At 38.2% G+C, this 11579-nt stretch overlaps 1 protein-coding gene across 1 annotated transcript in view; it reads right to left on the bottom strand.

Annotated features, from left to right (window-relative positions):
* The window catches only part of PKHD1L1 (polycystic kidney and hepatic disease 1 (autosomal recessive)-like 1), a 22956-nt gene extending 11496 nt beyond the window's left edge, over positions 1-11460 (bottom strand). Inside the window, exons 1-4 of the mRNA XM_008583889.1 lie at positions 11322-11460; positions 9336-9425; positions 1649-1793; positions 523-631 (exon numbers count right to left, since the gene is read on the bottom strand). Of these exons, the coding sequence (XP_008582111.1) occupies positions 523-631; positions 1649-1793; positions 9336-9425; positions 11322-11394 (417 nt within the window). The 5' untranslated portion in view covers positions 11395-11460. The remainder of the gene's footprint in view (positions 1-522; positions 632-1648; positions 1794-9335; positions 9426-11321) is intronic.
* Positions 11461-11579: the final 119 nt, after the last annotated feature.

Genomic DNA, 11579 nt, shown 5'->3' on the forward strand with positions numbered 1-11579 from the left:
TACATATAATTGATTTTGTTTTCTTTCAGAACTGGGTTTTTAATTTTTTAATTTTGCAGATTGTTACATACTTCCACATTTTTTTCTTTTGTCCTTTTTTTTTTGAGACCAGCTGCACCGCGCTCAGCCAGTGAGCGAGAGCCGGTCCGTATGTGGGGTCCGAACCCTCGGACGGGAGCGCCGCCCCGCTTCCCAAGCAGCGCACTATCCAGTGCGCCACCGGGCCGGCCCTACATGTTAAGTTTTAAATGTGGAAATATGTGGGCTGAGCCCGTAGTGCACTTGGGAGAGTGCAGCGCTGGCAGCGCAGCAGCGCTCCCGCCGCGGGTTCGGATCCTATATAGGGATGAACCGTGCACTCACAGCGCTCACTGGCTGAGCGCGGTGCAGCTGGTCTCAAAAAAAAAAGGACAAAAGAAAAAAATGTGGAAGTATGTAACAATCTGCAAAATTAAAAAATTAAAAACCCAGTTCTGAAAGAAAACAAAATCAATTATATGTAAAGAGGAGATCCCCACATACATTGAAGCTGCATGCCCAGCTGTTGATATGCCCTTTGCAGGTGTTATTTTCTGCAATAGGAACCCCATCCACGCTGACTCTAACAGTGTACGAATCTTCTGGCATTGCTCTAGAAGGTAAATGAAGAACATGAGAGGAATGCAATAACTCTTTTATTTCATGTATAGTATTAAGGAAAAATGCTGCCCCAGACAGACTACATGTCATTTCTGATAAAGAGTGTCTAAAATTCTAAGTGATGTCTAGTTAAATTGTTTTCTATATTATAGAAAGACGATATTTATCCTGAACTCTGTATTATAAATTCTAACATCATATACCTCAGACAAATACCTATTCTAACTACACGCACTGGTGCTTATCGTAAAAGGACAGCAAATGGAATAACAACAAACGTAATAATAATCATTTAAAATAGTAACATACCACGTTGGTACATTCCATTATTTCATGCTTTATTTTTTAAAAAATATTAGTTAATCAAATTTCCCCCTAAGTAAGCTTTTACTGCTGAAAAATAGCCAACAGTTGAATGTAGATGAAATCCTCTGGAATATGTGCTACCTGTTTCTAAGGTCAATATTGAAAGTTGCAATTTAAAATTATTTAAATATTTTTTTCCTAAGTCGCTAATAACATACATCAATTTGGGCTGAGAGTAAAGAACTTGAAATGTCACTATACAAAATGATCATCATTAATCTTAATGACTATGTGAAGATTTTGAACATAATTAATCAAACAGGACAGGAAAGCATAATTTTGGTATTTTGAGGCACATCATTACAATTTAATAGTAGCCATCTATCTTCTAAAGAGCTCAATAATGATAAGATAATAGCTCTAATAACATGGAAAAGGATATAAAATATATTTTATTATGCCCATATGTGAAAAGAGCATTACAATGGAATATAATAAAGGGATAAAATAGTACAAACACAATAAAATAAAAAATAATGACATATAGATCTGCAGGTGTATGTGAAAAAGAAAAAAAGTAACTGATATTCGGAAAAACATTACTTAAATAGCCAGGGTTATAAAATTATTACAATATTAATATGCATAACTGTGATTTCTGATATGGTGAAAATGACATTTTTAGAGATACTTTAAAACAAACCTAGTATAGCATGTAATCTGAGTTGAATGACTTGCATCTTTTTCTACATCACAAATAATTGACCGGAAGGAAGAAACTAACTGCACACTGTTTCCCCACTCAGCATTATCAACTCCATAGTTAAACTGGTTTGCTTGAGAAAAACCTGGAAAAGTAAGAAAATTCAATTGTTATTAATGGAATTCTACGTTCAGAGATCTAACAACTGTCACTCAGTATCAAATCACTTAATAAATAATAATGAATAGTACCGAAGTAAGCAGTTAACCTATTTCATATTTATTCCTATGATCATAATCTTTGGAAGCATAAAAATTGGTCTTTAATGAATTTATTCATAAAAGTATTGCTTGAGAATATGTATATACATATATGCATACACACACGAGGGGTCTCAGAAGTTTAAGGAGATTCATATTATCTTTTAATTCCATTTTTCCACATACTTTTTGAAGTGCCTGTGTGTTTGTGGGTATGTGTGTGTGTGGCACCATCTGCTATACCTGGTGGGGATAACTACTATGAGAAAAGCAGGCTAACGGGGCTAGAAAGAGTCGAGGAGGAGAACACTATTTTATAAGGGAGGTGGTCTTTATCTAGAATTCCCATAAAGCTATTTGAGAGGAGGACTCGCAAGCAGCTAGTTTGTTTGGGCAGTGATCCTTTAGGGATGAGGAAGAATAAGACGTGAAGAAAGAAACTCTGGGCACCACTGAGGACAATGAGCTAAATCTTGCTGGGAAATTTTAAAGAAAGTGTAGAATGCCTCTTCAAATCAAAGAATCAATGGCAAGGAGCATTTTTTTTAATCAAATCTGGTCCCCACTGATTGAAGGTTCCTCCCAGTAGAAATAACTTTTCCTGCACTTTCAGGCTGCACACTGGTATGTGCTATACAGGTTCCGATGTCTTAAGTCACTGTATCAGAGAAGCCCTTGGACAGTCAACAAAGATATGTTGTGGGAACTTCAGGCAAGACTGAGTCAAAATACAGAGGGAACTATTTGCCACAGCTGTGGCTAGAATTAGAAGTAAGAACAAGAGGATATGAGGCTGAATCTAAAAGGCATCTGATACAGTCTCACCAAACATGCCCTACGTTTTAAGCACAATCTATCACCAAGTCTTCAAGGTGGTGGCCAGCTGAGAGCTCTTCTAAAGGTTTAATATGAGAGAGTTAGTGGGACAAGCTACAAGCCACTCTACTATAACTGGCCCTGAGGCTATAATCAATATTTACCAGTCCTCTTCTGTTTCACCCATTGTAAATTTCCCTTACCCTTAGCCAGCACTTCAGCTAATGGGGTGACAGTAACCTTCATCCTCAGAAGTCTGAGTCCGTAATTGCCTTGTCATTGTTGAGTCATGGTTGCTGCAATTGCCCATTCACAGTTATCACTGGACACGGAAGCTAAGAGATACCCCCATGAATACCCTGAACTCCAGACGTACTCCACCCTATGTGTGTTAAGTAAAAGCAACCCTGCTTCTTTATGATCATCTCTGATAGCATACTATAGTATACTAAATATGCTTGATAAATTCAAACCGATAAGGTAGTAGTGGTAGTTTCAGTTCAGTGGAACCCATATTGTGACCCTTGACAGAAGCATTCTGTACTTGGAAATTCAGACCCCAAATCCAGCAGAACCTAAGCTTGTGAGGACAGAAAGCATCAATTCAATTTCTGGATCACTGGGAGTGGTGGTAAGGGGAAGCAACCCTTTATTTCCAGCTCCATGCATTCTATCCACTGAGAAACACTAGCATATGTCTGCCATGATCCAATGCCTATACCACATGGTGGAGGACAGCATCCCATCCCACAGGATGTTGTTCCCAAGTTGGCATCTTGGCCATGGCTTTACTAGGCTGTTCTATCATTCTGTTAGGCCAGATGTTTAAGAATGACACACGTTTCATGGTTATGTGTCCATTATCACAGCTTTTTCAGTATAAAATTCATTTCTTGTTCTGAGACAATATTTCATGGAATCTTATGATAGTAAATCAGGATATGTAAGCTCTCAGAAGATGATGCTGATAGAGGCACTGTGGGAAAAGAAGGCAAAACCCATATCTGGAGCATGTGTCATTCTAGTAACAATGAACTTTACTCTTTCTGTGAGAGAAGGGGCACTGAGAAACCACCTTGGCATTAAGTAGCTGGGTGGACTTCTAGAGGGCTGGTACCCTCAGTGTTGGTCTCTACTACTGGAAGGCCAGGTATTCACCAATAGCCATAGAGTGGCTAGCTTTAGTGAAACGGAGTCCATGGCATTGACCCCCACACAGCCTCCAACTCACGGCCAGTCTTCATGAGCACATTTCCCAAGTTCCTGGATGAGAAATCCAATCAATTTGTTCCATCTCTTCTGCAGGGGATGCTCTCTTGTGGGTTAATTTGTGACACTTAGATCTGCAGACTTTGTTCTACCATGAGTCCATTCACATACCTCTTTCTAAGATATTTTTATTTCTGATCTTCTGATCTTGTTCCTGCCAGCCTCTGACCAACTAGTCAAATCACCTGCCACTGCCCACATCCCATGTATATTCTTACAACGGACCACCTTTCCCTTCATATAGAGTTACTGAGCACATAACCGCCCACAGCTCTGCCTACCGGGGAGGTTGACCGTGGAAAGTGAGTTAAGAGCCCAGGATCCACTTCTCGGCATATATTTATGGCTGAAATCAAAGGAGGTGCTATAATGATGTGAAATGGGACACATGAGATGTGACATAGATGCTCATGGGAGATTTTCAGAGAGGGCAAGCTAGCAATCTATGAAAATATCTTTGGGAAGTGAATTTCTTAGAGGGAAGAGAATGTGCCAGGCCCTGTGGTGAGAGCATGTTTGTGGATTTGAGTAATAACATGTGTGATTGGAGAAGTATGAATGAGGAGAAGTGGTAGGCGAGGAGACCAGAAGTTGGAGATTTTAGGTGATTTTTATGAGTGCAGAACTACTAGAGGCTTTGAAGCAGAGGAATGATATCATCTGACTTACATTCTCTGAGATTTACCAGCTGCTGTTCCGAGAACAGACTGGGGGCAGGAGTGAAGATGCTTCTCAGTGAGCGATGGGACAGATGCTTGGCCTGGGCTCAAGAGAAGGCTGGAGGACAGTTAGTGAAGAGAGCAAATATTGATAACACTTTTTTTCAGTTTTACTATAAAAGAAAACAAAGAAATGGGGTGGTAGCTGGAGAAGGGTGTGGAGCAAGGGGAAGTTTGATGATTTTCCTTTTTACTTTTTTTCAAATGGGAGAAATAGCAGCCTGTTTGCACGCTGATGGGTATGATCTAACAGAGAGACAAATGAGTGATGTTAAATAGAATAGAAAATTATTTTAGTCTTACTATAAACATATGAAAATCCAAAACTACGCTTGGAAGTAATTAAACATGGATTATTTTGTGCCATGTAACAATATTTTATATTGTTGAGATTAATTGGATAACGTTCTATTAATTAAATCATTCAATTAAATATTCCCCTAATAAAAATGTTAAAAAGATACTTAAGATTTTTCTAGTATGCAGAGTGAATTGCACACATCTGTGAAGCTGTCTATATTATAATATTTTTTGGAACAAAGTTAAATTAGTAAATAAACAGGTTTTGCCCAGATTACTTCAAAATCTAAAATTCCTAAATTTTGAGTTCTAAAAATAAATGCATTTTTAAATATTATTTTTCTCTGAATATCACTGGTGCTTAACATTATACACCACTATAGTCAAATTGATGACTAATACTATCTTTGAAATTATGACAATTTTCCTTTTGTAGTAAAAGATTTGCATCCATGTTATTAATGTAATTTTACAAGCTATTTAAATTTCAGAACTTAATTACCTACAAACCATATCATTCCACAGTACAGTAATGAACTTAACATCAGTAATCAAGAAAGAAATGGTAAACCCAGCGAGGTAGATTTAACTCTTTAAATCTTGTGCATAATACGATTTGTAATACTATAAATAATACTATAATATGAATATTCTATATTTAATAGTGATGCTAGAAAAAGATAAATTTTTGGTATTTACCTTAAAATGTTAGTAGTCTTCAGGGATGTTTAAACAAAACAATCATTGCTACAATATTTACTGTCATTAAATAACATCTAATAGTTGAAGTGGCAGAATTAGAGTTGCTAGATATTTATGGGGTGACTGCTTTTTTAAATTATTGAACATTTTCAGCATTCTACAAAGGTACATTAGAAAACATGACTATTGCCTAGTTTAGCATAGTTTAAGTAGGACTTCATTGTGTCAGATGTTCATCAAATACCAAAGCCCCTAAACTCCAGCTCTGGTGAAGCTGCATGTTAGGTGACAGTCCTATTTAATGGAAAGGATCCAGGCTTTGGACCCTGACATCCTAGGTTGGAATCCCAGCTCCAGCCCTTCCTTGCCAAAGTGACCATGGGTGAGATAACTCCTTTCTCAGCCTAGTCTTCTCATCAGAAAAAAAGTGATCATAATCTATTTTACTGGATTACTAAGAATACTAAATGATAATTTATGTATATTTCTTAATATGCTACCTGGCTCAATAAGATATCTGTTAAGAGCTCAATAGATATCTGCTCTTATTTATTAGCCACAAGAATCCTGAGATTTAGGTTCAGCACTAATATTCCTTTTTAAAAATAACACAGCATTAGTAAGTGGAAGGTCAGGATTTGAACCCAGGTTGTAGATTCCACTGCTATGAGCTTTTACCCAATGTAGTTTCCTCCAGCCCTTACGTTCTTAGCTCCTATCTTATCCTTTCCTTTATATAAAGGAAAAGTAAGTAGAAACTCAACAAAGGGTAGGAATTTTAATAAACACCACTTTTTTTCCTAAGCTCAAAGCCTAACTAAAAGATTTATCCAGTATAGACTAAAAAGTACAAATACAAATATCAATTTTACATGTGAAATATGCCTATATTGAGTGTGCAGTTTTGAATCTAGAGAGGCAATTACTGCTAAAATAAAATTGTGAAAAGAGATGAAAACACAGAAAGGCAGGCTATTTGTAAACCCACTCTTTCCTTTGGCCAACTTCTGCTTATCTTTGGAGATCACATTGAGTTTGGAACACACAGAAGGGCTGCCAGCAACTAATTAAAGAATGGAAAGTTTTACTTGTGGTGTGGTGCAGGATGTGATATATATATATATTTATTTTCCTACCAGGTACATGTTACGTCAATGATACGGTAACACAGATCTGTTCTTCAGCATTCCTTAGACAACTACAGTTCTGAAAATAATGCCAACAAAAGATGATACTGTTTTTAGCTTAGGAGTTGCTATAATGTCAAATACATAAATATGAAAATGTCTTAGGAATAAAATCTAGGGGAAAATATGAGCCACGTCAACAATATTTGTAAATATTTTCATCATAAATTCTGCTTAATAAAACACAAGTATAGAAACATGTCTGATTTTTTTGGTTAATTCCAATGAGTTAAAAAGAAATACAAGGGAATTACTTTTTTAAAAGAATTTTAACTTAAAAGTATAACTCTAAACAAATAATTGGGATAAAGAAGACACCTCTGGAAGTACTCCAAAGCACAAACATTACAGGAAAGGATGGGTGTACTCTGGAAACAGAAAAGGTTGAGGCTTCAGATGGAAATTCCTGACATATTGATGTATTTTTTTCTTTTGCAGAAAACCGGAGACAGGTTTTGCCAGGCACGCAAACCTGTATCTCCTGATAGCAGCAATCCAAAAGTAACGCCCATGCTGCTCTCATGCAAAATGGCATTGTTGTTAAAGTCAGCCTTTGTCTTGTACAATGCAAGTTGTTTTGGTTTTTCTGATTTTAAAAAAAAAAAAAAAAGCAGGGCTGAGAATGTTTTACCCAATTTAAAAGTTGTAACATTCAAAACGATGGGAAGGAGAGATACAGTGTGATAGATGGATGATAATTCCTAAAAAGTGAAAACAACCCTACAACATAAATGCAAAAGAATAATAAAAATGAAATAGCTCTAATTTATAGCACATGTACTATACAATGGGTACCTTAGATACATCAGCCTCTTCAATATTCACAGTAGCCCCAAGAAGTAGGAATTAATACCCCATTTTACAGATGAGGAAGCTGATGCTCAGAGAAGTAACTTGTTCCAGTCACATAATGTGAAGTGGCAAATATGGAATTGAAAGCTAGTCAGACTCAACTAAAGTCCATGTGCTTTCCATAATATTATAAAAATTATGTAATTCAATACTCCGTTTCATCAAAAATTGTGTGCCAGACATTGTAATAGTGAAATAACTAGAAAAAAAGAGTTGGAAGAAAAATGTGGCTTCTCCCATGTCATTAATTTTTTTTTAGACAAAGACAAACTGATAGTTACCAAGGAAGACAATTGAGAAATACAAGGTATGACCATAAAATAACAAAATCAATATAGTTACACACACTTTAGAACTTATCAAAAAGATAATGCTCCTCGTCAAATCAGTCACCTTAGGAGACAATTATTTCTGTGATCATGCCATTGCTTGAAATACTTTTGCTTGGCCATCAAAATTGTAGAATTATATATCTTTGGTTCCTGAAGCACAGACTTTTGAATGAAGTAATGCAGTAGCGAATCTTTAAATGTTAAAACTTGCCTTTAAACATCAATATCATATTTGGAGATAGCCAAAAGTAATTTGGATATAGCAAAATATTAACAGTACATCTTTTTAGTGGGTGCAATTTCAGAGAACTCACTCTCTAAGTCAAACACTTCTATATTTTATTTTTTATAATGACTTTTACAAAAGTAAAACTTTTTTAAAAGTCCTATAGGAGCAACATTTAGGTAATCATCTAGAATTTGCAATTCCATTTAGGGAGTGTTCATGCGCAATTGACATATTACTGCTTCATGCAATTCTAAAATTACATGCTTTGTCAACTCTCTGACTCCAAAAACTTCTCATTTCTTATTTTTAAAGACCAAATAATACATTTTGTTAATATTCTTTTTAATGTTTCTTTCCTACTCTTCAAAAATTCATAAGTATCTGAATACTACTATCATTTATATTGCGAAGGCTTTATGGCTGAAAGAACCACATATTTCTATTTAAACCTAGGGATAGCTATTCATTAAATATATTTAGTGATTGCCTTCTATGTTTTCATCTCAAGATCAGGCAGTGAGAAAGGCAATCATACATAACCCATGCCTTGATGAAGCATATGACAGGAATTGGGTGTCAGGAAAAGAGATCCGAAGTTTTGCCTTCTATTGCATTTCTTCTTTCATTATCATTCCATTTCTCTATAATACCCTCTTATTAACATTGTACCCTGACACCCCCAAAATGTTTTATTTATATAAAAATAAATGCTATTAGACCCATGAAGAATAAAGCAAATAATTGCAGAGTTGGGTTAAAGACGTTTCTTTCAGTTCAGACATTAAATGCAGATCTTGGTGTTAAGCAAGTAATTATAATAAGAATTCATATGATCAGATTGGTAGAGACTCTTGGGGATTTCATTAGCTACCAAAGGGGATGGGGTTTTACTACTAAGGCCAAGTGGAGAAACAACTGCAACGTTTTGTTTTGTTTTCTTTTTTAAAACCATAAAGCTCTAAATGTGAAATAGTCTTTAAAATACTTCAGCCTTGGCAAAACAAGAAAAAGGCAAACATACCTTCTCCTGTGATAGTCAGCCTCGTTGCTCCATTTATACTGCCATATTTAGGGTTTATTTCTGTCACTCTGGGGATTATTTTAGGGCCATCTGGAAGATATTATAGTACAGGTAAAATTGTCAGTTCCTCATTTTGAACAACAAATTTTGTCTCACATTTCTCAATGTTGTAAGAAAAACATTGTGAAGGTTATATGACTGAAAGTAAAACACACTCAAATTTTACTTTTGGCTCTACGATTAACTAGTGACTTGACAGGGAGTTAAGCCATTAACTTAGTTAATACTCACTGGCCTTACACAAAGCACTATCTCAGGTGCTACAAAGAGCAGGAATAATCCACAAATATTTTCATCATTCTTACCTACCATATTATATATGTATATAATAAAACATTTATTAATCCTTAATTTCATGTAATGCTCTATTGACTGCAGATCCATAGCTATGTTTAGCAACCCACATAGCAACAGAGGTGGAGAAATAGGTCATTACAAAAGCACATAAGACGTGCAACACTAGGTAGGTTGAAAGAATAGTCCAGGTACAAAGAGGAATGTTTTATTTTAAGAAGAAATTGTTTTCTGTGACAGAGGGAGACTGTCTAGATTTCTGGGATCTTTCTAGCCTCCTGATGATAGTGAATTCTTAATGGAAAGGTCACTAATTCACTCAACAAACCGTGTTAGCTTCCTAGGGATACAGACATATGTAACAGTCTTAACTTTTCAAAAGCTTAGCTTAGACAGTATGGAGTGACAAAAGAAAACACAAGGGCTATGGGTGACTCAGAAAAGACATTTCGCCCACACTGCTTGGGCCACATTGGCTTCCAGAAAGAAAAAAATGCCTTGCCACATCTTGGAGGGTAAATATGAATTAACTAGCCTGGAGCTACCATCAGAAAAATGAAGCGAGTTCTAGACAGTGGGAACTGCCTACGGAAACGCAGGGATGAGTGAGCTGCTGCTTTGGAGAACTGCAGGTCATTCTTTAAAACAACTCAGAGATACACAATAGTTAGAAGTTTTTATTTTCTGCTTAATTCGCAGAGTGGGTAGAAAAATTTAAGTGAGGACACAAAGAAAAGCCACAGAAATTTTTAATTGTTTGAAATGGATATAGTAAAAAAGGTTAAGGGAATTATGATTGTATAGTTCATTCCTGCCTGGAATATATTTAGTGTGGACTTCGGCTATTATAGCAAAACTCTCCCGCATAAAGACCAGCTCCCAGCCCCCAGACCCACTGTTTTTGTACTTCGGGTCTGTCTTTGCCAACAGATCCAAGGTGTTCCTGCTGCCAGCGCACTCATAACTTCGGGCCCCAGACAGCCAAGAGTAGGAAACTCCAGGGAGGGAGCCGGATCCTATCTCCAGACGGTACCGCTCCTCACCTATCTCGGGTTCAGCCTCTCCTTATCTCCCAGACAGCTCCAATTTCTTATCTTATCAGTCTCTTCCCAGCCCTCTCCTAGGTATTAATTTGAAGACACAGGACAGCTGCCAGACACCCTAGGAGTGACTGACACCTGCCACAAAGACCCATTCCTGACCTACTGGAGGACACTGTCCTCCCTTCAGTGGGGAAAGGGACCTAAGAAGAGTGAGAGGAGGGAGCACTCAGGTTTTGTCTTCCCCCCCATCCACCACCCCACCCCCCAGCCAAATTTCAGTCTCTTAAATTGTGTCATTTGTGGCGGGGGTGGGGAGGTGGGGTGGGGGTGAGGTTTTCATAATTCAAGCAGCAACACTGATAAATTAAAAGCAATCTCTCGCGCTCTGAGTCCCTGTCTCTGTCTCTCTGTCTCCGTCTCAGTGTGTCACTCCTGCCTTCCTTGTCCCCAGGATCACCAGGCAACCGCACCCACAGCCTTGGCCCAGGGTAGGTGCCAGGTGGTCCCACCTTTCCCGTGACTCCAAGCGCAGGAGAGGCGTCTACGCAGACCTCTCCTGATTGTCCCCCTGGCTCCCCGACCCGGTTACCTGTGCGGGAATGCGCGGCACAGAGGAACAGCCCCCAGAGGCCCCAGGTCCCCAAGAGCCGCAGGTGTCCCATGGCAAAGCCAGTTCCACCGAGTCCGTGCTCGCCGCTCGCTGCCACCGCCGGCGCTGGAGCTCGGCTCGGGACAGCGACTGGCTCGCGCACCCGATTCGCCACCCCCCTCCCCCTCCCCCGAGCGCAGGCGAACTTGGCCACCAGAGGCCCGCCCCGCCCCCCACCCCCCCAACCTTCGCGGGGGA

The sequence above is a fragment of the Galeopterus variegatus genome, unplaced genomic scaffold, assembly GCF_000696425.1.
Source record: "Galeopterus variegatus unplaced genomic scaffold, G_variegatus-3.0.2 Scaffold3073, whole genome shotgun sequence".
Taxonomy (NCBI): domain Eukaryota; kingdom Metazoa; phylum Chordata; class Mammalia; order Dermoptera; family Cynocephalidae; genus Galeopterus; species Galeopterus variegatus.